A 27,675-nucleotide genomic window follows, 5' to 3' on the forward strand; every position below is an offset into this window, starting at 1 on the left:
TCTCTGTTTTCCACTGTTTGCCGATCAGATGGTGAGTGTCATCTGATGTGCGTAAAGGCTCAGCAATGTGTGTCCTGACTTTATCTGGAAAGAGTTCATTTGCTTAAAATGGGTTCAAATAAAAATGCTGATTAACCCTTTATCTGCCCGTGCGGCCTGTTTTGAATGGCTGGTCTGTTTCAGCTCAGACAGTTGAGGGTCAAAGCCGAGACGAGACGAGACGGATCAGTGGAGGCCCGGTCCCTGTTGGCCTTGATGCTAATTAAACACTAGCTGATAGAAAAAGCCTCCTCCGCACTCTAATTATTCCCCATTTCAAGTCTAATTTCACCAATCAGTGCCATCTTTATTTCTGAGAGCAAATTGGGCAATAATCATTTTCTAGTGGAGATTTCCCTGACTCTAATTGTTGAAGATGATTTAGTCATTATCAGAGGGCTGGCTACTCTTATCAGTCATCTCAATGGGCAAATTTATCTAGAGATTGTGCTGAGAGAAATTAAGCTGCATATTGTAATGAATTTTTAAAGTGATGACTCATGGTGTTGTCACACTTTGACTGAATATTTGAAATAGCCACAGTTTTGCTAACCGGTTAAATGAAACAGAAATAGGATCAAACAATGTCGTGCTGCACTCGATGAGATTTTCAAAACGTTTAATGCAAAATATTTCAAAAAAAATAAAAATAAAATAATAATAATAGATCGTGGACTATGTGACAGCATGTGTAACTCAAACCACCATTGGCACATTTAATGAGTTTTTCAGTGCAGTGACATTTAGCAATGATATGTTAATGATAAAATATTAGATTAAACTCTATTAGCTGTACAGTATGAGAAGTGGCAGAATAGTGTGTGTGTGTGTGTGTGTGTGTGTGTGTGTGTGTGTGTGTGTGTGTGTGTGTGCACGGATCACGACTTGTACAGAAGCACCACAAGAATATCATAGACAAACTCATTTGTTATGTGCCATCTCCAAAATAATCAAAGGCATCAATGTAAAGAAAAAAAAAACACACAAAAAAAGGAAAGAATAAAAAAGTGTAATAGCCGGATGTAGGAAGTCCAAAAGACAAAACATCAAGGACAAGAAGATACACTGAAGGGGTGTTACTTCCCTTTCCTGTTTGTCGACTTAGGCTTCCTGTTCTTCTCGTATGTTATCAGAGTCCGGTCAAGGTGATGCCTCTTCATTTCCTTCAGTTTGATCAGCATGTGCAAAATGCCGAGCAGCACCACCTTCATCATGACCTGATTCCAACATATGGCCACAAGTTTACTCCATAAATCTGTGTAATTTATTCAATTTCCCTAAATCCACCTTAATTTCTACATCAAAATAGGATCCCATCTGTATAATCTGTAATTGTTTATATGGACACAGTTCTAAATATACAGAAGTATTTGTACAACGAGCTTTGAGTCCTTAATGCTTGTCCAAGCTGCCTTGGCCTGTGACAACAGCTATGACCAGATGGTTTTGGAAATAAGCCTGATTTTAGCCTCTCAGCTTGTCACTTATTGCCCTCAGTGTTCCTAATTGAATAAATTAATATGGCAGAATCACACTTATCCACCGTGGCAGCCGCGGCAGCAGCTGTTATCATGTGTCAAAAGTCTGAACACCCGTGAATTGTGCGCTCATTACATATTTGTAACGTTTTACACTGCACCTATCACCGGGTTCTTCCGTCTGGGGTCGGGCTGTTTTTCGTCTTGGTAGGTGTGGCGGCCGGGGCTGGCCCCACGGTAGCCGTCTGCTCGGCCCCCGGCTGTTTCGTAGTAGTGCCGCCCTCTGTGGCCTGCGGTGGGAGAAGGGGGGACGTCCTGTCTCGCCATCGCACGGTGCTGATGTTCCGTGTGGGGGGACGGGGGGTAGCGCCGAGGGTTGCTGGACGCCTGCTGGGCGGGCAGCGGTGCACGGCCGTGGTAGTTGCCGGGGTACGGGGCCGGCTCTCTGGGTCTGGGGTGGGTGGCGTAATCATATGGATCCCTTCTGAAACAGAAATGTAGTTGAAAACAACGATGGTACGTTTACTGACTCCACTGGAATGAACCGCTGGGCCTGTCGGAAACATAAGCAATGTTACACGGACAAACAAGTCATCAGAGACAGTCTGTATGCATTGAAAGTATAAGGAAGACAACATTTAATACCGGTATTAACTGGTTTAGAGGACGTGCCAGAAACCCCCCGCCTGTTTTTCAGTTTACGTGGCTGGGCTGTGGCCTTGGCAGGATCGAGTTGTGGGGGGAACGTGGATGGAGAGATGCCAAGAGATAACAGCAAATACCTCAGTAAGCATATATGAGGTCGTGTGTGTTCAGCTTGTGTGTGTGAGTGTGTAGGAATGTGTGTGTGTGTGTGTGTGTGTCCCAGGGGTCTGCAGTAACGAGGCAGCCAGCTGGAAGTCTCCAGTTCCCTCCCACTAGCTTTTGGGTGATTAGGGGCTAAACCCCTGGGTAAGGCGACACGCGGGCCTCGGGGTGACGGTAAGAGAAAGAACGGCAGACTGAAAAAGAGAGAGAACGAGAGAGACGGGGGGGTAAAAGAGAGGGCTGCTCACCTTTCACAGCCCCATTCAAATGTTTTCCATCTTATGTGCTGTTTCCAGTGCTGAGTGACACACAAGTCGAGCTACCGCAAGTAAGCAAATCTACAAATCAGGTCTTCATCGGCCTCGCTGTAAGAGAAACTCTGCTATTTTTAAAAGTGGTGATCTCCAAGAGCCACGTCTACAACATAAGTGATCACTTTTGCCAAGTGGAAAGAAGCACGCAGGCTCTTTTCCAAACACCTTTAACACCAACCGGTATCATTGTCAGCGGGGGAAAACAGAACTTTTATATTTGCCATCATCAATAAAATAACTATCGTGCACAACACATAAATCAAAGTATTTTTTGTATGCCTAACTTGATTAGAGCTTCCTCCTACAGGGTTATTAACGTGTATCTAAATGCACATTTACGGCTCCTGTTGAACCCGAATAAACAACAAAAGTGGACCTTGCTGCAGTTTAAATAACTGTAATGCTCTTTCAATCAGCAGTTGAGAGCTGCAAACAGATTTAGACATTTGCTTCCCACCCGTCAACAAAGGCTCCCACTGTAGTTATTACACGGAAGCCTTGAGCTTAAAGCTTCTCCCTTGTTCTGCAATCATATCCGTGAGTCTCCTCTGTCGAGTCCCCCGAGTTGAGATCAGCACCTGTTGACTGGCCAATTAGAATGACTCACTCACCACATATTAGGTCGCACACAGCTTGGTTGTGTCTGCGCTTGTGCCTGAGCGGACTTCCCTTGGGGATATTTGTGGATTTCTACATGCATGTGTGTGCCCCAGATATCAGTGTGTAGAAGAGTGTGTTTTCTGGGGCTGGGAGGCCTGACCACCCAAACAGAGCAGAGCGGCAGGACACACAGGTGGTCCCGAGAACGAACAGCACCGCCTTGTCAGTCAGTGGAGCAGGACAGACGGATGCATACACACAGATAAATGGGCACACATGGATTGCCTAGACTTGAGATAAGGAGAAAATAGGAAGAAGGAGCAGAAGTGGAGGGATGTGCGGGTAAAAACAGTGAAGCTTGGAAAGGAGTGGAAAGAGCTGGAGAGAGAAAGCGAGACGAAGGTCAGCTTCCTCATTAATCCAGATTAAATGGTGAAGGCCACCAGGGGAGGCAAAGAGAAATTAAAAAGAGTGCTGTGGTGATATAGGAGCTCGAGGAGGGGGAACACCTGGGTCCTCGACCCGACTCAGGGCCACCCAAACAGACTGACAGAAACCTCCATCAGCTTCCAGTCTCAGCTCATTTTGCCATTTCCTGCCATTTCCACATTGTTTCCCACTTGAATATTCATCTCTCTCTCCTGCTCCACCACCTCAGTGACCTGAATATCTACTTGTCACTATTCCCTGCTCTTTATTTCCCTTTTCACTGACAGAAATATGTTGCGGTAATATGAGCATGAATAAATGTAGCTTCTGCTCGATTGTAAGACTTTGTGGGATAAGCTCCTTTGGTGCTAGACTACCGAGGTCTAGATGACCTTTGACCCTGTCATGACATAGCAAAGTAGCTTTAGCCGAGTGGCTGTGTGTGGGTTGAGAGGTTGCCATTGTTTCGGTTGCTCATATGGGAGTGTTTCTTCAGGGAGGCCACAGACTGACAGTCTTAATGTGTTTTCAGGAAGAGCAGAACAGAAGTGAACACACGGATGTGTGTTTATTTTTTTAGATAGGTTTAACCTCACTTTACCACTCAAGTTAAAATATCTAATAATATTGAGTTCTGACATTGTGTGTAACAGCGCGACGGCCTGAAAAACATATGTGTGTCCGGCCAAGCAGCTGGGGGATTAGAGAGTCCCTGGGCCTCAGTGACCTGCAGGAGAGCTCCTCATCCCCAGGTCACACAGCTGGCTTCAGCCTGGTGGGGAGATGGAGGAAATGTATGTCTGTGTGTGTTTCTGTGGGCCTTTGCCAACCTAACCGAACCACGTCGATCTGTGGTATCTGATATTTACAGAAACTATGATTTAATTTGGCCATGCTGAATAAAACATCTCTGTAAGTATGAGTGCAAGCCAGATAAGAGTGCAAAGCTGTGTTTGTATATTGTGAGTGTCAGAATGGGATATGTGTTTACATGTTAACTTACGTAACTTCATCAGCAGTGTGGGAAAGAGAGGAGGAGCGAGCAGAGAGCAGAGATATCAGCACACAAGAGGAACACAGTGACTAAAAACAGACGTGATGAAGGTAAACACAGGGACAAAAAGGAAAGACAAAGAATGGGCGCGATGCTGTGATGGAGTTTATCCATTTAACTCAGGTGTTTATCTGTCTGTCACGAGTTCCACTTATCTAGTGGCTGTGTTTTCTTTTTTTTTTTTTTTATACCTCTGACCTCCTCCCAAAATAAAAACCACACAAGACATGGCAGATCCCTGTCGGATTAAAAATTTTGTAGCTGCTAGTAATAGTAGAAAATTAACAGAGCTGCTTCAGTGCTGCTAATCTAGTTTGAAAAGAGTTTTTGACAGCAGGACAGACGCTGACAGAAGACATGTTTTCATTCAGCTGTCTGCAGAGCTTCATACACCCTTACGTCACGTCAAAATAAAAAAATGTAATAAAAAACTTTAATGCAGAATGACACTGGCACAAATAAATAGGAGGGGGTGGATGTGGGAATAAAAAAGGAAATTGGACTTTCTAGAGGAAATTAATAGTTGGTATTTGGATATAGTTGGATGTTGTTTAATGAATGTGTGCTGCTGTGAAGCAGCGACGAGTAATAAAGCTTCAGTCTGAAGACAGACATCGCAGTGACTGTGGGTGAATTACAAGGAAGTGATCATTTACAGATAACATTTCACTGAGCGTTTCACAATAAACTAAACTATATTCCCCATCAGATGCGTTTTTAATTCATTTACACACACACGTGCAAGATTTTTTAATTCAACCGATATCTGGACAATAAAAGGTGATGTCATGTTTAGCAGGAGAAAAGGCAGTGAGACAGACGCAGACGTCCGTCTGTCTCTCTGAGGTCGGGATGGAGCCGCAGTGTAGGGTGTGATGTGAACCAAAGGGACCAACCAGACTGGGAAGCTCTCACAACACGCAGCGCAATACATCTGACTCACACTTCCAAGACATCAGCACCATACAGCACACTCCCCAGCAACCCCCGAGAGTGTGTGTGTGCGCGCACATGACGGCCTCAATATGACAGCCATATTTATATGCATGCGAATGTGTGTTGGGAGTGTATATGATTACATACTCAGCAGTGAAAGTGTCCATCTGGGACTGTGAGAGTGTTGCCATTTATGCATTGCTTCCGCCTTGTGACAGTGAAGAATTTGGGTGTATGGTGATAGCATGGGATATAGGCGGGTGGGGGACGAGGGGAGGTATGCTGCACCTGCCCCTTGGAAACGGAAGGAGGAAATGAACCTCCGCGCCAACTCCCAATTCCTCATTAGATCCCCAGACTTACTATCCTGGCCCCCCAAATAAATACCCCTGGCCTCACAAGTGCTTGACGCCAAACAGCTGTAAAATCATCAGACACCCACACATGCACAGACAAACACACACATCGAACCCCGGGAGTCGATATGATTAAAAATGGACAAAAAAACAAAAAACAAAAACAGCATCCTTGGGGAAACTGTGACATTTGTTGTTGTTCACACGTTCCACATTCAGGCCTTAATAACTGGCAAAGGTCAATTAAACATTTTCCAATGTTTTCTGTCAAATAGATGCAACAAAAAACAAACATGTCTGAGGACAGCACCTCCGGATCCGGCCTCAGTGGTTTCATAGTTTTAACAGATACACTCAAACACTTCACTGTATTCTTGACTTACTAACAACGCACCGATCCAACGTTGAAGTGTGTCTGCACTTTTTTGCTTTCACACATACACACATACATTAAATAGTGCAAATGCTCACAATTAACTGCACTCACCTAAATGAAATTAGCACATTCAAATTGTTAACGTTGTGATTGCGAAAGATGAGAACATACAGATGCATATGTAAGCACATCTGCCGGTTATGTGCTCACCTGCTCACCCGCTGATGGCAAGCTGACATGCACTGCATTCAAAATACATTAACTGTTCCAGAAAAACAGCTGCTGTGCCTTACTGCCAAACGCTCCCATAAACGCAGACATCTATATGCATCTGTAGGTTACAGACAAGTGTTTTTTTGGACCAGCGATGCTGCTTCAATTTACCTGATTCAGCCTGCAGTCGAAGGTTGTGATGTCAGCGTCAATTATGCTCATCATGTATTGTGAAAAAAAAAAAAAAAAAGCTGATTTGAAAGATGTAACGAAGTATGTCGAGTCATTCATTAGTGTATGATGCTTTTTCCAGGTTCTCCAAATTCACGCACATCCAAACTCTGCTCACACACAAACACGGAGTCAAAGCACTAATAGTGCCGTGTAAGCTGAGTGCTACAGACAGAGAGCAGACCCGGCTGGCACCACAGCAGAGGAAACCATTAGCCACTCTGGCCCTGGCCATCCAGGCAGCTCTGCTAATCAAACCAGCCTATGTCAACAACAGCAGTGGAAATTGGCTCTCACCTGAGACGCATGTGCCTCATCTAAATGGGCCCCTGTTTACACTGCCGGCCGAGCAATGACAGGGGAAGTGTACTGTATCAGTGGCAGGTAGCAAGAGGTCCAACTGCAACGTGGGAGTTATGGGACAGAAATTAGAAGGCGAGGAGGGATGGGAGGCACCTGCCCTGAGTGCTTTCTCTTTAAACCAGTTGGAACATTTAATGACTTTTTCACCATTTTGGTGTTGTCATGCTCCAGACGACTATCAATAACCTTTATCAAACTATTCAGCCATATTATTTTTCATCGGATTCAGCCAGACTGACAACTTTTAGTTTCTCCTCATATTTAGAGAGACTTAAAATGTGTGCAAGAGAAAAGAACAGACAGAACAGACAGTCCGTTTTCTGGACATTGAAAGGTGACTGTAGCTATAAGTGAGGAGGTCAAAGATGACATTTACTTCTTGGACAGGAGGGAGATTGTAACATGTAATAGAAACGTGCTGGAGAAAAGCTGTTAATGGCAGAAACAGATGGGATCGCTCTGCAGTTCTCCACTCAGCTCAAATTATTCATAGTTCAAAATAAGTTCACTGTGCACCTCTTCTATTCCATTCTGTCCTATTGTGGGGAAAGAAAAGAACATTTGAATTCATGGTGACTCCCGTCTCCTCCACAGAGCTGCCTGTCCATCTGTATTTGTGGCTGAATGTCATGCAGGCTTGTACATGACAGTCTTTGTATTTCCCTCTGAGCTCACAGGGAGTGTTGAGGCCTCAAAGTGTATATCTTTTGGTTTATTTATGAAGTGATGATTTCATTTTCCCATACACAGAGCTGGGAGACTATGGGAAAGAGGGATGGAGAGGGAGAGATGAGATACAAAGAGATGTGAGAGAGATATAAACAGAAAGGAATGAAAAATGCAGACAGAGGGATTGATGGAATCAGGGAAAAATGCCGAGAACAGAAAAAGGGAAGTTATTGTAAACAGGTAGAGCCACCGGCGCCTCAGCTGTGCATGTGACAGAGCTGGCTAAAGCCCTTTCATTTCCTACTGCTGATTCCATTACATTCTCCTGTGTCTGAGCACAAACACTGTTAGCTGGACAAATATTGCTGCCTCTGCACGCCGACACGACCCGTCCCTTCAAAAAGGACCCGCAAATAAGAGAAGGGTCACAGCACCACTCTGGAAATCAAACAATATAATCTGCACAGGGCTTCATAAACTCTTGGGCTGGCCATTTAACAATAAAAGAAGGGGGTCACATCACCTTTTAAACTAATCATGGGGTCTTGGAAAGATGAAACAAGCTGTTATGGGGCAATTGCTGAAAATACTACAGAAGCAAAAAGAAATACACTGAGCTCGCCAGGACCAAAGAAATTAAATGAGTAACAGAGACAATAACTTTAAGTGAATTGGGAGGTTTGAAAGTGAGTTATTCGACAGCTGGACAGCAGTAGGTGGGGAAACAGTTGATCACTTATGAGGCTAAGAGAAGCAGGATGGGGCTTTAATAAAGGGTACAGCAAATGCAGCAGGAATATGATTTCTCCACTGACCTTGGGAAAGCCCTCTGAATTTAACGACAGCTTTAAACTACAGCTCTGACAATATTCCTGCACTAAAATGATAACGGACCTTTGCATAAAATATGGCTGTCCAACTGTGTGAGGCCGGAGTGCTTTTTTGGGAGCTTATTTTCAGCTGACTGAATCACCAGTGAAGCACAAATTAGTGAGTAAATACGAGCATTATAGATAGATTTTCATTTTTTATTTTCCTCTCATCTGTCCTTACTTATTCATCCTACTCTAATCAACAGATTGCTTTCACTCAGAGAGTGGTGAAGTCATTGATTGTGTTCTACCCCGTGTTGCTTGGTTTATATTTCTCATTGGGCCAGAGCAGACACCACCGATGTGAAAAGGTTCATGTGCGCAGACACGGTGGAGTAAATCAAGTGGCTGCAAGTATGGGAAGTTTAGCTGTAGCACTTTTCGTAAAGGTCGCTCGACAGGACTCGAGGGACACTTTCACAAACCAGAGGATGCAAAACATGCAGAGGACAACAGAGGAGTTGCTGTCTGCTTTTTAAGGAGGGGCAGAGAGCACTCGAAGCATTCAGTCACCCCTCAAATGGCAAGCCAGAGACTCCTTACAAAGACTGATTGCACACATGAGAAACTGCTAGAGAGATTCACAAGTCTAAACTTTTGGATCATTTCATCATAATGACAGCAGAATGCCTGGATCCACCTGGATCAGACAAACAGAGAGACCCATCCCAGCACACGGAGCCTGAATATATTGAGGACACATGCCCGCTGTCAAGTCCTGCTTATGAAGTGCCAAATAGACCAGTGAAAACCTTTACTGCTAACACAAACGCCTCGTCTGTCCTTGTCAGCGGGTCATTTCCTTTGTCCAGATGTGACAGGAGCTTCACGAGGCCAGCGTGGTCCCCTGGTCGAAGCCCTGCGCTCTCTGACTCATTGGCCACCGGCTGCACATTAATCAGCCAGTTATCAGCCTTGGCCAACAACGTTGCCTCGCCAACCCGGTCCCCTAATCCAATCACCTTGGGGGAGAGGGTCAAGGGGTGCTCTGATTGGACAACCTGAGGCTGGGTCACCGCGCCCATGACCTGCTGCTTTGAATTGGTAATGATGTTAATATTCTCCATATGTCCCTGTGTGAGTGTGTGTGCACATACATTAGTGTGTGTCCCCGAGCACACAGCCTATCTGGAAGCTGAGCTGCACCCCAGCATTAATGGCCAGTGGAGAGGGATGTAAGAGCCAAAATAGCACTATCACCCTCCCCGGGGCAAACCTCTCGACGCTGCCACTTCTAGCCTCCTTTCCAAATCCTCTTTCCCAGACTTCAGCCTCTCTTGTTGGCTGCTGTGCAGCAGCCCTTGGCGCTAAGTCCCAGGCTCGGGTCCACTTTCTTCCCATCAGCCCTTCTTACTTTGGCATCCACTCCTTCAAATCCAAAGAAACTCTTGAGTTTGGAAAAAAAGATGCACAAGTTGGACTAACAGGGAAAACTCTGGTTGGGCTGTTTTGTTTTTTGTTTTTTTCTTTCAATTACTGACAGACTTGCTCGACAAAAAAAAAAAAAATCAGCAAATGATCGTTTAAAAGCTGATAAAACTGTTTTCCACAGTGGAGTTTGCCTCTGTGTTTGGACCAACTCAACAGTGGAGAGTGGGGTCATCGCTTTCACTTACAGACGCAGCAGAGGAAGAGTGAGCTGAAAGCTGCTCCTCGAAACAAACAAAACCGATCGGTCACGTCTGATCTCCAGGTTGCTGCTCGTGTAAACGTGTTTGAGCCTCAGTGTGAGACACTGTCGTGTGCTGGACAGGTCATGTCTGTGCTCTGAGGCGTTCCAGCAGGAAAAGGGCTGAGAATTAACAGATTCCAGAGCCGGAGCTGATAAATACCTGCGTCTTCTACAGACTCATTTGTCTTAGCAGGTTTTCTGAGCAGTGGGACTCAAGAAAAACATAAATATGGTATTTGTTAACGCTTCAAAAAGTCCAAGTCAAGAGAACCAGGGGAAGAAATCCTTGCCAGATAGATATGGAACAGGCCGAGCTTGTGTGCTTTCATTAGAGAAGCTATAATGCAAATGGACATATTGACTTGTTACAACACATTTAAATGTTTGCATGAACATCTTGATCCTGCCTCAATTTTATTCCCATCATCCAAACTCTCCTTAACTCCCTCTCCATATGTTCCCATCTGTGAAACGCTTTACTGCATCTCCTGTACTATCTACACACACACACACTCACCTCCTTCACTCCCTCCCCTCCAGCTGCAGCCCCAGCCGGCTCCTCACAAAGGCAGGCCAAATGTATGCTAATGAGAGCCAGGCCAATGGTGGAGCCGCACTCATTTTGAGAGGAAATGGCTTTCAATAATGGCGGCCCCCGGGGGGATTTTGCACAAAGTTCAGCTCCACTTTGAAAAATGCATTCAATTCACTGCTGTGTCTGTGCTCTCTTTTCCTCCTGTTTTTCCCCATTCAATGAAAAAAGAAGAAGACGAAGAAGAAAAAAAAAAACATTCCCAGAATAAATTTGCGTCCCCTCCTCCTCTTACCTCTGCAGTTGTGCCATGGGGAGTCGCAGGAGTTTTGGGGACTGAGGAGTTGTGATTTATCTTTACAGAAACATCAGAAAGAAGAACACAAACATCTGAGTTTGAATAGGGCTCCGACCTATCTGGCACATTTTCTCTGCCGTTTGTTTCTCTTGGTTTTGCTCTTGTGCCGAGATACGTCTCCAGAAAATTGTTAACTTCAGCATATGCATTTCAAACGGATGATATCCTATGGGTCTTAGGTCTAAAATTACTTCAAAGAGGAGATGAACAACAGTTAAATAACAATGAGATTATTTCTTGAGGTAATAAACATCATTTGAACTTGATTTGTCATACTCTGTAAAAGAAACAGGATATGTTGGCTGCTACTTAGATGTATTATGTAAATCTAAAACAATGGAGTATTACAACCGAAACCTGCTGACATCCTGTGTGGTTTCCAAATGAAACATCTTATTTAAAATAGCTGCTTTGTATGGAAGCAGGACTGTACTGTAAATAAAAGCCTGCTGGAGCCCTCTAACATACTGGTATGCCGTTTTATTGTTGGAAAGTATTTTATCATCATTTAATCCACTTATTATTTTTCTGATTAATCCTTTTGTCAACAAATTGTATTAATAATGCTGCTAAGAATTTCTTGAAGCTCGAGGTGGTAGTGCCTTCACTGTGACACAATTTAATTACTATGCTGTAAATACAGAAATGAAGACAAGCCTTTGCTTTAGGATTAACTCCAATGACTGACGGGTTCACTTTGTCAAACAAAAAATGTAACCTTGAAAGAGACTTGGTGACACTAAGCAGCAAAATTTGGCATTTGAGAGGCCAAAACTAAACTTGTTCTTGAGTAATGATTACAACAATTGCAGACTGATCATTTCATTCAATAAATGAAATGCAGGAAGAAATGGTTAGGAAGGTTTTCAATTTTCTTGCTTCAAATGTTTTGATAAGTATATAGAATGACTGCATAAATATAGCTCAGTATAGTGACAATCATCCAAGTCTTCCTCAGCCGGTCCGTCTCCAGTTACAGCTGGCTAATCTCTCCGTCCCTCTACTGTTGGGTCCTGTCCCTCCTTCGCTCTTCTTCTCTCCCCCTGATTCTCTGAACGTCTCGTTCCCCTGAGCCATTGCTGATGTGTGCGCTCCCTGGTGCCTGTCATATCAGGAGGGGCAATAACCCGTGAAATGACTGTTCTCTTTTTCTCACTTGCCTCCTCTCTATCCCAGTGTCCTCTCCCTTCCTTATTCTCCTCTCACTTTCCCTGCACCACGTCGCTCCTCGCTCCACTTAGCTGTTGGGGCACGAATATCGCAAAAATGACGTTTTCTCAGCATGTGCACACACACACACACACACACACACACACGGCAGTGAATATTCTGGTGTTTTTGATGCATGTATGTGAGCAATATCACTGCTGGGAACCCCCCATGTAGAGAAGAGAAGACGTACAAGTGTGTGTACGGATGCATCCAATTAAAAAAGGGAACATAAACAAATCAAAGAAATGTGCAGTTTCATTAAACCCACGCAAGAGGATGTACATCCTTCGTAAGAGGAAACCATCCTCTGTGTGTGTGTCTGTGTGTGTGTGTGTGTGTGTGTGTGTGTGAATGATCCTCCTGCCTGTGCCCTGCTCTCCGGAGGGCTGATCACTCCTGTTCCTGGGATGAGTAGACACTCCCAAGGCAAACACTCCAGATTTAATTATAAGCTCCAAAGAGGATTAGTCTGTGTGTGCGTATATATGTGTTAGTGTGTGTGTGTGTGTGTGTACACAAGAGTGGGGTAGACACAAAGGAAGGAGTGGCACAAAGTTAGTCCCTTCATTTCCCACACTGAGAAATAAAATCCATACAGACACACACACATACCTGGACTGTGTGTGGTACTGATGTTGATCTATGTCTTCGTAGTGGTGAGCAGGTCGAGGGTCAGCTCCTCTTGGTGCCATCTGTGAGAACACAACACAAGGAATGTAAATATGGAGACCTGGAGATCTGAGGTTCAGCCACTTGAGAGTAAGGCAACAAACTCTGTAAGTCACTCAGCTGGAAATTTGATTGAAGAAAAAAAAAAAAAAAAATTCTTTTGGGCCAATTCAAGCAGCTGAAGTTGGCCACAAGTCTTCGGGCTATATGTTAAACCTCAGTCACCATTTCAGTCTATAATACTACATTAAGTATTTAAAGCATCTATGTGTTTGCGGTTTCAGTGGATAGAAAAAAAAAACTGAAGAAGCCTTGGAATGCCCCACATGTGGTAACATAAACATCTGGAACCACATTTAAGCAGCGTGCCCCTCTGAAACACGTGTGTATACAGCTCAAGCAAACAGAGCACATCTGAAAAAAACAAACAAACAAACCAAAAAAAAAAAAAAAAAAATTGATCTGTCTCCCATCCACACACACCAGGAAGTGATTGATTAAAGCCACGTCTGCACTGTGGGCAGATAAATCTTGATGTGCTGAAAAGATTTTTAATTTTCCGGCCTTTTTCTGTCCACAGTTTAATCCCAAATGTCGAAGAAGGCCAGCTAAGTGTCATCTTCATTCTCCCCTGTCTGTGGAGGGCGGGTGCCATATCGGTCCCAGCAGGATAAACCTCACACTCTCAGATGGATGATACATCCAGGGAACACTCCAGAATACATTAGTGGGAAAAAAAACAAAACATTAAAAACGTTTTGGTATTGGACAGAGTGGGAACATGATGCTGTGAGTCATATTCAGCGGTCACCAGAGCCTCACCTGAACACGTGGAGCATTGTGGGAGAGCATAACAACACAAAGGAGGAACCATTTCTCTATAAACTGTATCCCAAACTGTGTGAGGGAGCCAATATCTCACCAAGACTGCATTTGACACCCATCTGTGAATTTGCTGTACTGAAGTGCATCATATTGTACTGGCTTTTATCTGTTGTGGAACGACTGCGGGAATATGAAACAGCGACTTATTGCTGATCGTTAAAAACCAATTGTGTCATCGCATGACAACACCTGGACGTGTGAAAAGTTCAGTTTTCATATTTATCCATATTTTTCGATGGCGCATTAAATTCGGTTGCATAAGAGATGGTCTGAGTTTGACACAATACAAAGTGGGTTTGAACAAGCTTTCCCTGAAGGCAGGGGAGAAAGGGGGAGGCTGGGGGAGGCAGAGAGGGCAGAGCATACAGTTTCAATTATCTGTAATCTACGCTCTGGGCTGTGAGTTTTCACATACAAACACAGGCTGTTTACTCAATGGACATTTCATCGGTCAAACACACACGCACTCACCAGCGTGCTTGCCAAATGCACGCCAGCAATCACACATACATGTGCGTGTAAACAAACAATCCCAGTCTGACAGAAGCACATGTGAACAGTCATGCGTTTGATCCAGACTATCAAAGTGATACAACCGCACAATCACCCACTTACACACATTTAATATCACAAACACACAGACTATAAAGAGCGGAAACGAAGCCATGCAGAACTAGTCTATTGTTCTGTTTTTCATGTACATATGAGTTCAAACTCATTCTGCATATCAATGTAGCAGCGGCACATTATGAGATGTCATTAGCATGTCTCTGTAATGTAGGGCGCTCTAATGTCTCTGAATGGGAGCCAGGAAGTGAAAGCACATCAGAGCCACGGCTGGGGCAAGGATGCTGCTCTATTCACTGAAGTGGCTTTGTGCCTGTGTGTGTTAATATTATGGAAGACAGGGAGGGCCATGTGTGTCTTTGTGTGGAGGTTTAATATGATATCAGGAAGTGAATGCTCCATCTTCGAATGGCAGTGTGTGTGTGTGTTACGTAGGGCACATTATGCAAAGAGATGCATAATGCGAAGTAAAGCGGGCATTACTCTCAGCAAGAAGCTGGGACTCAGGTGGAAGGCCGTGTGTGTGGAGCCAGGCATAATACATCTTCTAAGGAGGAGAATGACGGCGGCAGGAGGAAATGTGTGTTTGGATAAAATGAGGGAATTTTTGGTGCATTGATTGTGTTAACATAATAGCTTGCAGCCATAGGTCTGTATGATCCCTTTATTAACTCTCCCTGTCTCTCACACACACACACGCCGCTTTGCATTTCCCCAAGTTGGACAGCTTGCTTTTGTGCGCGATTATATGCCTTGAAATACTACTGTGACACAGACACACACACATAAACAAACACAAAACAACTCTCAGTTTCACCATGGCAACTGGTAAAGCAGCTATATGAAATTAGTCCAGGTTGGAGTTAAAATGCAGCAATAAGACTTCGGAGGAGCTGGTCAGTGAGCAAAGAGCTTGGTCTCTGTACCCCCCTCCTGAGCCCAGGGACGTCATGCACCAAACAGTGAGAGTGGACAGCAGCTGACCAAAAGTCACATTCTCTTTGAAAGCCTGATGGGGAAGTTCCTATTTCTCATGAGAGTCGGGCGGGAAAACTTTGGAACTATGAGGCTTTGTCAAACTTTATGCTCTTTGGGAGTTGTGTAATTTAAAGCCAAACCTTTCCATCAGCAGACCTCCAGGTTGCTTGAATACTTTTGCATCAAGAAAGTAAATGAGCTTCAACACATCAGAGCAATCTTTCTTCAAAATTGTGTAGTTTTTGTTGAGTCACTGCATTGTGCAGCTGACAGAACGTCTGGCCTGTGTGAGTGTGAATGAACAGAAAGCCATTTTTCCATTTTTCCAAATTAGAAAGCTATGCCTTGACAGTGCCAGATGATAAGCACCGGAATACAACACACACACACACACACACACACACTCTAGCACGCACGCATACATCCACGCGCACAGACACACCAACAGAGTGTAGCAGCACAGCTGCCCCATTCATCAGAAACTATTGCCGGAGCTCAGGAAATGAATTTCTTGGAGCACTTTTGGATTTGCTGTAAATTTGCGATGTTCATATATACAAAAAGCCTCAAACGGGAGTCCAAGTGCTTTGACACAATGCCTGAGCAGCCATTTCGTCCTGACTGAGATGCTCAGATACGCCTTTTTCCAAACCACTTCTCTTCACTGTCTCTTTTCAAATGGCATAATGAGCCTCCTGTATTGCCCTCCATTCTCCTCACATCCATCCATCCTTTCTTCCTCCCTCCATCCAACTTGGAAGATAATTAAGCATGTGTCACAGTGTGGAGCCTCTGCTTGGCACCCCCACGCCCACCTCCTGTTGGCAGCCTCAGCCTCCACACCCTGGCACGATGAGGCGGAACCCACCCTACACACAGACCCCCCCCCCAAAAAAAAATCACTGTGATAAGAGTTTGCCGACTCCCCCATGAGGGGCGAGGGTGCAGATAAGAGAGAGAGAGAGAGGAAGTGAGGGAGCGAGGGAGACAGTTGGGCTGGCAGAGGAGTTGTTAAAGATGTGGTGTGTGCGTAGGTGGATGCAAAACAAACCATAACAAGAACTTGTGAAAGAGTCTAACTGCTGCTACCAAGAGTTGTTGACAGCTTGAAATGTGAACCTGAACTGCAGACAGACAAAGACAAAGACTGTCTACGTTGGTCCATCTCAGTGACGTGCGGTGAGGTTCAGAAAAAAGAAATGGTGCTGATGTGGATTGTAGCTTGTCGTCACTTACTCTCAAGGTGGGAAATTTCAGATTATCGTAGCAGAGACTCAAAATTATCATACGCCCATCAAAACCAAACTAATAAACCTACTGCTAAGCTAAATCTAGTTGATTAGGTCTCCGACAGACTGCGGGAGACTGAGGCGTTCATGAAATGGTCAAATTATCGTCAAATCATCAAGATTGGTGAAGTTAAATGGAAAATTGCTTTAATATAGATAAATATGACCATTTCATTTATTTTATCATTATATATTTTTTCTTTTTCACGATGAGAGGCCTCTCCTGACTGCATGCTGCTGGTCCAGCTTTATTTTGTGCTCTTTAATGCTTAAAGACAACAATATAGAGTCACCCAAAATGGGTTGGTATCATCATCATTACCAACAAATAACCAACTACAACCAAAAAAGGTCAAAGCACATCTTTCAAAACAGTCAAGTGAACCCCGTTGGCACAGAAGATTATGGTGTATCAAATGAGTGTGTGTGTGTGTGCGTGTGTGCGTGCGTTTATATCTCTAACAGGAGGCTCACTTGCCCCCCAGTGTACACTAAACACTCCCACACCTGGACCCTGCTCACTCTGAGCTCGTTAGCAGCAGATGGTAGGTACACTTACACTCACACACTCACACACTCACACACACACACACACACACACAGGGACCAAAGGTTACACACACTCAGACTGGAATGCAGTCTATTTTAGTAATAGGCCAATCTACGAGTAATTGTCTTGGTTGTTAGTATTTGTTTAGGCCTCAACTTTTGCCCTCAGTGTAGCTTTTTTACATTTACATACAGTTGGGTTCAGACTTTGGCTGGGATATGTATGTGACTGTGTTTTATTTATTTAATTTTCATGAGGATCTAACAGTTAGTGTGAAAAGAATGTGGAGCTCATTAGCCGACAAAACTCCCAATGATACCGCTGACCTCCATCATTTCCTCCGCCTCGGCACGCACTACTGTATCTGTCTGAATACATTTGGTCTGGACGCAACTTTCAAACAGTTTACATGAATTCAAAATAACTTCCACGTGTTTACATGCATCCGAACACCCAGGCAGTCAAAAGGCTGAAACATACTGATGTCATTGGCTCAAAGTAGAAAAAACACACTAAGAGAAATATGCTCAACAACCCAAAAGACTATTTGATTAGTTAAAGTGGAAATTAGCCACAAACTGGACAATTGGCATCACTCTTTAGGATGTTCTTTACGTTCTACATCTGCAGTCTCATTATTCTGATTGTTAGGAACATGTTATCAAACTTCTGATCTGGGGTCATCAAACTCAATGAGCGATTTTTAAACAATCTGGAAAATTGCCTTGAACCTGCATTTTGTTACTACATCAATCTGTAATCGTCATACAACCTTAGCCTGTTCCATGTGTGTGTGTGTGTGTGTGTGTGTGTGTGTGTGGGGCCATGGGGTGTTATTTATTTACTGGGGCTGTGTCCCTGTTCCTCTCCCCCTCCGTGGGTTTGTTTGCCTCCCCACTGCTCACTGAAATAACATCCAAATATCTGTGTGTGTGTATCTGGTTTCATTCTTCCCTCTGCGGGTCACGATGCCCTGTAAAGTATGTCATAAGCCCCTTTTATACAAACATTCTGCTGTTTGGCCATGAAGAACCAACCAGATGTGCCATAATGCCGCCCTGTGGCTAATGAACAGAGATATCGCCTCAGTTTTTTGTCCGTGTCTCTTTTACAGAATAGTGAACAGAGTAAAGTGCAACATTCCCGTCTTGAACTGGCTGATGTGTTCGGTAAATTTTTGTATGTGTGTATGTGTGTGCGCTCGAGTCTGGACACATTCTTGATATTTCAGCGTGGGGTCATCTACAAACACGCTGCAGAAAGACCAGCAGATTTCCCCTCAGTTCTCCAGAGCCACATGTGCTCTATCTGTGACGCCGACATCTCTACAGCGCCCTCTCCTCCCACTCACAGGCTCAATATGTGGGAGCCGGGTTGACACCGCCACCAGTTACGGAGGCTTTGATGACTGAATCCATCTCCTCTTGCCATCCAAACATCATGAGGTTGATCCGTTTGACCTTCAGACCTTTTGATGTGCCAACTCCAGAAGTGCAGAGTGAGCTGCGGTGGATTTGAAGGATCAGTTTGGGGAAAACATCCGCATTTTGTCTCACAAGGGTTTTGCTCAGCGGATAAGGAAGTGGCCTCTATCTGTCATGGCTCATGAGGTTCCAGTGTCTTTGAGCCACCCCACCTGCTTAAATCCCACAGGAAGCAGCCATCTGATCCAGCTTCTGTGGCATGAACCTTCTATGATAAAATAACTCAGGGTTTACTGTTTGCCTACAAAAATCCTGTTCAGAGCGATGTATGCATGTCTAATGGGCAAACTGTCACAATGTTCCTCTGAGACTGCAGAGTTATAAAGTGATTACAGTGCAAATTAATGAATACATCTAAAGCATGACCACATCAGCGATATGGACACGTAGCTGAACCAACCGAATCCTTGGTTTCTTTAATCCGAACAGAGTGGTGATGCACTTTGAAGTCAGAGTGAACGCCGGGGAGAAGGAGAATGGGAGATTTCTATCAACTTGCAGACAGATCACACTCTGCAGTTTGCCCGTAGGCCAGAGACAAGCTGTGGGGATAAAGACAGACACCAAATAAGTCCCTGTAGCCCTTTGTGGACCCAGATGGGGAGGAGGGAGAGCAGGTAGGGAAAAAAATAAATAAATAAAAAACCCTCACCCAGTTGCTGTGCAGCATTGGAATGAAGAGACTTAAAACAAAAGAGAAGGGAGCAGTGTGGTGAGCCTCAGGGATAAGCTGGAGAGACAAGGACAGCGAGGAGGAGTCCGTGGATGGAATCGCTCATTGTGACTTTGCCGAGAGAGGAGGGAGGAAGGTGTGATATATGTGTGTGAAAACTCTTGATAGCGGCGGCCAGAAACATGATTCTTGAATGAAAATTTCACTCTCTGTCTCCCACGAGTGTGAGCAAAAGTTCACAGCATGTGTGAGTCGGAGTCCGTCGGTTTTAAAGCCAATAGCCAGTAGCAGACAATTACCCGTCCAACTCATACGCTGTCTTGTCGTCCTTCGTGGGCGCAGCCATCTTAGATGCAATCTCAGTTCAAGTGGGAATTAGATAGCATCGCTTCCTGATGATCAGGTATTCTGGGACACTTAAAGGGAAGTGTAACACTATTAAATCTGTGTTGAAACAAACGGAATCATCTCCCCTCACTGACACATACTATAAACTAAAATGGGCTTGTTAGTTTCACCCTGACATTAACATCGAACAGTCTCCCGCTTTATTTGTGCTCTGTCATTTTCTTGGTGTTCGGCATGTTTTTCAGTAGCTGGTCACAGTAGCTTGTTCGAGTTTATTCTGGGGTGTATGATCCAAACACTCACTTGTGGTGGGGCCTGTGCAATTACACGGGCCAGAATAGCGCTCAGTCCGATCCAGAGAGTCAGGGACCGATGGGCAGCCTTTAATCAGCACAGGCCTCCCCTGCTGCTGCTGCACAGGGCTCGTTTGTGAAACCAAGATGTGTGATTTGGATTTGAGTGTGGAGCCGGGGTGATCTCAAAGTGGGTCACGTGGGAACCCGAATCAGGAGACTGCATTTCTTGTAATTACTGAATTATGGGATCTTCCTCAAAAAAAAAAAAAAAAGTTTCTTGTGTGTGAGGCTGTGTGTGAGCTGCCAGCATGGAATTGGCTAGAGCCTCCTGCAGAGAAATGAACTCTGAAGGCAGCTTCAGTTTGGCTAAAGCTGTGGTTTACAGCCCTTTGATGGTGTGTGTGTGTGTGTGTGTGTGTGTGGATATGCTGCCATTCCATGGCTGATTGTGGATAGTGTGTTTCAGTGTGTTTGTGGTTTGCTACCTCCTAAAAGTGATATAAAATGTGTGTGTGTGTGTGCTGATACACATTAGCATGTTGGTTTGTGTTCGTGTTTGAGCACGTGTTCGATGCATGTGTGTGTATGTGTGTGCGAGAGGTGAGTGTAGACCATGTTAAATTTCTACATTTGTGAGCAAGTTTGTGAAAAATGGAAAGCAGGACTTAATCCAGCTGGCTTGGTGATCCAAGTACTTCAAATGCAGCTTTTCCTATGGGGATTGTGTGAGTAAGGACAGTCAGGCAGACAAGAGTGAGAAAGAGTGATGATGTGTGTTAGCCAGTTATCCTTCTCTAGTTTCTCATTAAAATGGTGCAGGTGCATCCGTAAAGCCTCAAATCCACACACACACACAGCATATGCTAACCTGATTAACACAAACATTAGACTGACATTAGTGCTGCCTCCTTCAGAGGAACAGCTCCAAACCAGCTGCTCCCTCACCTTTTCAACGTAAAAAAAACTTTATTAACTTTTGTGAATCTACACTTTTATTGAAAGTGTCGAATGAACTAAAAAGCAAAGTGAAGTGACGGACAGACAGGACACATGAGATATGAGACCAATGAAGGAACCAATAAACTGACCGCTGAAAAACGAATGACCTACTTAACCAGCAAACCAACATTAGCAGTTCACCTTCCCAGTGGTGCCAGTTTGATTTCCAAAACCGTGACGTGAGAAGACAAACAAGAGGTACATGCTTCTGGTCGAGGAGGAGGCGGAAGCTGCAAGCTAAATGTAATGATATAATTTGTTGCACGTGAAGAACTTGTGTGTCTTTGCAGATGAAGAAACAGCGTCGTGCCAGCAGCCACAAAACCAAAAGCTTTAAAATATAAATGCATTCTTTTTGGGAGCAATTTTCTGTCAAAGAGCGCAGGGAGAGCTCTAATAACATGCTGTAGGACACTCCAGCAGTGCAGAGCACTTTCTAACCACTGAGACCACCTGAGCTACATTTTGCCACCTGATTTACCACCACTCTCCTCCCCTGCTCCATTCCTTCAGTCATTTATGTCAATGCCACCGTGTGTCTGTCAGGTCCTCCATCCCATCTGTCTCCTCCTTGTGCCATCCAACTCCCCGTTAGATGTGCTATTTCTAATCCTTCCCATCTTCACCCTAAGGCTCCTCCAAGTCCTTTTTTTTTTGCCTCAACTCTGCTTTGTTGCTTTGTCATGTTCTCAGTTTCTCTGTCTTTTGTCCTCTCTCACAAAAACAAAACAAAACAAAAAAAAAAAACATGTTCTCTCTCATTTTCTGTTCTTCTCAGTGGCTGCCTCTGTGCCACTCCCCGTCCCTGATTCCCATTCCTCTCATATTCTCTCCCCTCGTTTACTTCCTCCCTCGCTCCTCGCTTCCATCTCTCCCCCCTCGGGTCTGCCTCTTGTCTTTGAAAGCAGCTTTCTGCTGGGCTACACCTCTTTTGTGGCAGCTTCCCCCACAGTCGGCATATTGGACCAGCCATTACACCTGCACTCTGTGTGAAAGTGTGCGTCATTGGTGAGAGAAGCTGAGCTCAGAGGTGTGTGGTACTCGTCAGGTAAAAGCAGTGATGGCCAACCACCGGGGAGCAGCGGGCGCCAACTAACCAGCAGACAAAACTAAATATCAATATCTAACTATAAAGGGCCTGCGGACAAATTTTGAAGTGTGTTACCGCCACGTTTGTAAACGTGCTCCTGATAATTTTATTCCTAACACTCAAGTTCACATATGAATACGCGTACATTCATTCATTCAGGGCTGAGGGCGCAAAAACCATCCGGGCTTTTGCCTGTGGGCATGAAGCACCCCGCACAGATCAGTGAATATGTGTGTGTGTGTGTGTACGCGTGTGTGCAGGCCATCTATCACCGTGACAGGCTGGTGCGTGTTTACTTAATGATGTGGGGGTTTATTTATGAAGTGATGGCCGACGTGTGGGAGGGAGAGAAAAGTGAGGTTGGGGGGGGGGGAGCGATTGAGACAGCCTGAGGATGTGACATTAAAATATCATCAAGGTGATGGATGTCCACACACACAACATTAGAGAGAAGTACAAAAAAACAGCTGCGCAGTGGATGACAAGTTGTATCTGGACTTGTGAGTGTATCTCCCTCTCTCTGTGTGTTTTATAATGACTCTTAGTGTGTAGTTGCATGTGTGGTTTTCTGGGACTTCTCTGTTCATTAAGGCGTCACGTGCTGCCAGTGTTGTTTACGATTCACAGGGTAATGAGTTGAAGATAAGATACATGACTTGGTGTGTGTGTGTGTGTTCCTCCTGTACTGTGTGCCTGTGAGTGTTTGTCACACTGAATAAATAATATTCTGGTTAACGATGGCGTCCCTCGTTTCAGATGACCATGTTACGCACGGTCAGCTTCCAGATGGTTGCAGAAGACTTGCATTATAATAAACACGTAAAAACAAGTTAATGGAAGGAAAGGAAACAAAGACACATCATGAATGTGCAGCTGTAACACAAAGAAGGAGTGAATGATTGGCCCAGGTCAGTGCGGCAGCAGGATGTCCATTAACAACCACTAGGGGGCAAAAATCATGAATCCTTTCAATCAGGGTAAGATAGCGCACAACAACACAACAGAAACGGGAAAATGACTAACAAGATAATCAGCAACATTTCATTTAGTGGATAATGAAAACATCTGGAACTGAAAATAATTTCATGATTCGTGAAGATCAGCCTGTGAAATCAGTTGGATATCACTTCAGGTCTTCAGTACGCGATCTAAAAGACACTCACAGAGTCTGCAGTCATTTTAAGAAGGACTACAATGCTGTTGGTTCAAACGCAGGCATGGACAGTAAGATCTGATGAAGTCCGTCCAAATGAAGCCTATTCAGAGACAACAACATGACAACAACATGACCGGCAGCAGGAGGAAGCCAACAGTTAAGCAGTCGCAGTGAAAAAGAATGGCAATGTGCTATTTTTCTACTACAAGGAAACGATCAGAGCTGAAGGATCCGCTGGGATCCATGTGGGTATTAGACATATTGACAACACAAACTCATGACTCACAGCAATCCAACAGGACCTTACCCTGATCGGACAACACACTAAAAACTGAGCAGAGCCCTGAAGACCTCTGCTTTGAGCGCAGTCTGAGAAAATAACCCCCAGCTGTGTCACAAGGGCCGATTTTCATCAGATCAGCGTATATCAGAGAGAGTGCGGTGAAGAAGTTCAGAAGACGTGGCAGTTAAAAGATATTAATGGTTGCATGAATAAAAATATTAGATTAATACACCATGCAGAAACGTGTAGGTCTTTAATAATATGAAGAACTAAAATAGAAGATATATCTCCTCTATGCTGGAGTGCCAACAATTTTTAAATTGTAAAATATTGAACTACCGAGTTAAAATTCAAGCAAGACTGGTCTCCATAATAAGAGGATGATGTCTCATCTCTCAAGTCATTCACCTTCCAGAACAAAGTCTATAAAAGATACTGTTCGTGTACCTTTAGAGCTTAATTGGCCATCAAGAGCATTACAGACAGTCCATCATTAGCACACAGAGACAACGGACAGACAGAGGGACAGTGTGAGTGTCACAATTACATGTGTGACCTATCCACAGACAGGGAACATGTGGAGGAGTCAAATTAGAGACAGATAGAAAGACAGGGTCACGGGGGGAGACGGCTCACAGAAGAAATGGACAAAGGACACATAGTCCTCTGAAGACCAGATTCCACTGCGCGCACACACACACACACACACACACACACATCCACACCCACATGCAAAAAGTCGGCTCAGATGTGGCTGACACACACCCACACAGACATCTCCACCTCCACGTCTCATAGCTGGATGACTTCTGAGAGAACACTCAGAAATAAATAGACATTTCAGCCTTTTCTGCCTGCTTTTGTTTATGCCAGCTTTGGTTAGTGTGTTACTCAACATCCTGTAGCTCCGGAGAGCAAATGGGGACATATGCACACTCTCATCATCTCTTTCAAACAGACATAAACCACTCAGACGGGGAGAACGGTGCTCCTGGCCTTGCGTGGAGAGCTTGAAAAACCTTTATAACCATTCAAGGCCACAGAAATGGCTCAGCATAAAAGAGCAACGTGGCAATGGTGGTGCAGCTAAAAGGCTGATCACATGGGGCTGGCAGGCGGGCGAGTCCGCTTTTACGCTCCCTTTCATGCAACACACACGGAGGAAAACAGGTAACTGTTAATTCCAATTTGTCCACACCTGAATGTGAACAACCATCAGGATAAAAACAGCTTTTGATCACGACTGCTTTTATTCTCACCCAGATATTTCTTTCAACGCTGCGAGGAAACTTAATGGAACTTAAAGGAGATCAGTTTTAAATGTGAGGCATTTCTGGGTCAGGTATAAATCACATTTTACTGTCTCCAAAAGGTTTCGTTGGCATCCTAAATCATTCCTGGAGAGACGGTGGAGGTTTTCCAACCACTATGATGGGTGTGTGTGTGTGTATGTGTAGCAGAGATAACCTCTCATCTAAAGAGGTAGAGGATTCTGGGTAACGATCTACATGAACCTTTGCTGACATAAACAAAAGTGAGGATAAAAGCTCAGACTGTGGTCAGACAATCTATTCATGTCTCTGCTTATTCTTTTGGTGGTCATCTCTCAACAGGCTAAGTGAGTGTGTGTCTGTGAGTAACAGCTATATATATATGTGTGTGTGTATGTATACATCTTTTATTCATTTGTGTTATTTACATTACATTACAGTCTCCAGCTGCTCTGAGTTCTTAGAAACACAAATACCTCATTCAGATTAATTTATATTACACCTATATATTTAGAATAGCTTTTGTTTCAACCCCCCATCTCTCTCTCTCTCTCTCTCTCTCTCTCTCTCTCTCTCACACACACACACGCGCAGACATTTTATTGTTTGACTAAAAATATTCTTTCATCTGTCATTTGTCAGCCATCCTGTTGTGCTGCGACATCCCATTATCATCTTTTGTCTTTTTTGTACCTTCCCGGATGTTTGACTGTTTTACTGTTTCTATTCTCACCGTGTGTGTGTGTGTGTGTGATTGGGAGCTGGGTGTTTCATTATCAGGCTCCTCAGGAGAGGAACCCACTGCTGCTTTTCACCGAGGACACCGCCGTCTTTTTTGTGGAGAAAAATAACAATCAGATCAGAGGTTGCGCCTCACACTTGCTGCGTTCTAATTGCAACAGAGTTTCCGTACCGACTGAGTCACGGTGCACCGAGGCAGAGACGCAGGCTGCACGGGGACGTGTAATGAGTGACGACGCCCCTTCAGGCCTGAAAATAAAGTGACTGTGGTGTGTGTCTGCGAGCTCCTAATAAAGACCCAAGGCCTCATTGCTCAATAAACAGAGACTACAATAAGTGAGGAAGCGAGCACAGCAGGAGGCGGGTTGTGGCAGGTGACTAGGTATCGGCAATGCCATCCGTAAATCCATCCCATATTTCCCAGATGCCTCTGCTTCTCTCTTTGCTTGGTTGTGCCATTTAATGAAAAATAAATCTTACTCTGAGGAAACTTCTTCCCAAATCACAGCAGCCAGATTCAGTGATTCTAGTTCAGATCAAAATGTGATTTTGTTGCATCCTTGGGCTCACTATTGAAGAAATCCCACTTTGAAATAGCAGATAAATGGCTATCGATTTCCATGGTGTGTATGCTGAGTTTGGGAGTATACGGAGGTAAATGAAATGATTCCTCGGGCTGGATCAATACAGGTTCAGGGACATTTAGCCGTGCAGTTTGGTTAGGAGCGACAACTACGCTGAGCCATTTCACACTGTTACTAATCTTTCCAAAACATGAAAGAGGAAGAGTGTCGAGCCATTTAGGGCCAGACAACACTATCAGAGAAGAAGAGGTAAACCAATAAGATAAGAGACAAAATCGAGAAAGAAGGTATAGAGCCAGAAGAGAGGGTGGATGGAAATGTCACCAGTCTAATAGATCTCTCCATAAACTAAATGAGGAGGAGAGTAGGAGCCGCCTTGGTGGCAAAAAGCACCTCAAAATGTTAACAAGGGAGCTGAAAATAGACTGAGACAGGCGCAGGGGAAAACAGGCTGGGCAAACAGGAACACTGGAGCGTGGCAAGTACACAAACACGTTTTCCCTTCATTTAACATTTCAATATTTTAAACTGCCGTCCAGTGTACTGTAGGTCTCTGTCCTCAACTTGTCATTCATAAACCTCTTCATGGATATTTTGAATACATCGTTTGATGCAAAAACATGTTTGACATTTCTCTGAGACACTCACCCGCTGCACGTCGTTCTCCAGAAATCTGCGCCGTGCGGTGTCCAGCTCTTCGTAGACCGGAGCAGCTCGGGGTTGCTGGTACTCTCTGCGCAATCCATGGAAACGCTGATCACTGCAGAGAGAAAGGTGTATGTAACCACACTTAGTTCTGTGACTGTTCCATGACTATCCTAAAATTTGTTTCATGGTTTAATGATTTTAAGGGATATGTTCTCAGCCCAGCTGGGAATGAAAGGGAGAAGCAGAACATGATACACTCTTCATCCTTTGTTAAATGTACTTGTATTCTTCGGCTTCATAGTGCAAACACTTGACAGTGCAGGAAGACTGACAAGCAGATAGATAATATCCACAAAGTAGTGCCTCTGAGAAGACATCAGTGCCTGAACTGAACTTTTCTACAGCTGACAAAAAAAAAAAAAAAGCATTTGATGGATGATCCTTTTCACTTTAAAGTCACATTGAGCAATGGGGTCCTCTCCTACAATGAACGATAGAGTCAACACCCAAATGAACTTGCTGAATCTGACCTTTGCAAAGGGAGCAAAAGGTGAAAAAGAAGAAAAGAAAAAGAAAAAGAAAGAAGATAAAAAGTTCCACAACCGTCAGATAAGAAATAAGAGCTCAGGACAGAACGGGGACAAAACTTAAAG

The 27,675-nt window shown here is 44.3% G+C and overlaps 1 protein-coding gene across 3 annotated transcripts in view; it reads right to left on the minus strand.

Annotated features, from left to right (window-relative positions):
• Positions 1-647: 647 nt before the first annotated feature.
• pard3ba (par-3 family cell polarity regulator beta a) overlaps positions 648-27,675 on the minus strand; it is a 123,974-nt gene continuing 96,946 nt past the window's right edge. For 2 of the 3 annotated variants that reach the window (XM_029520436.1, XM_029520427.1), the window contains exons 22-24: positions 27,023-27,134; positions 13,124-13,203; positions 648-2,001 (exon numbers count right to left, since the gene is read on the minus strand). In XM_029520436.1, the coding sequence (XP_029376296.1) occupies positions 1,668-2,001; positions 13,124-13,203; positions 27,023-27,134 (526 nt within the window). In that variant the 3' untranslated portion in view covers positions 648-1,667. The remainder of the gene's footprint in view (positions 2,002-13,123; positions 13,204-27,022; positions 27,135-27,675) is intronic. The other variant, XM_029520445.1, reaches the window with a different exon arrangement.

Source organism: Echeneis naucrates, chromosome 2, assembly GCF_900963305.1.
Source record: "Echeneis naucrates chromosome 2, fEcheNa1.1, whole genome shotgun sequence".
Taxonomy (NCBI): Eukaryota; Metazoa; Chordata; class Actinopteri; order Carangiformes; family Echeneidae; genus Echeneis; species Echeneis naucrates.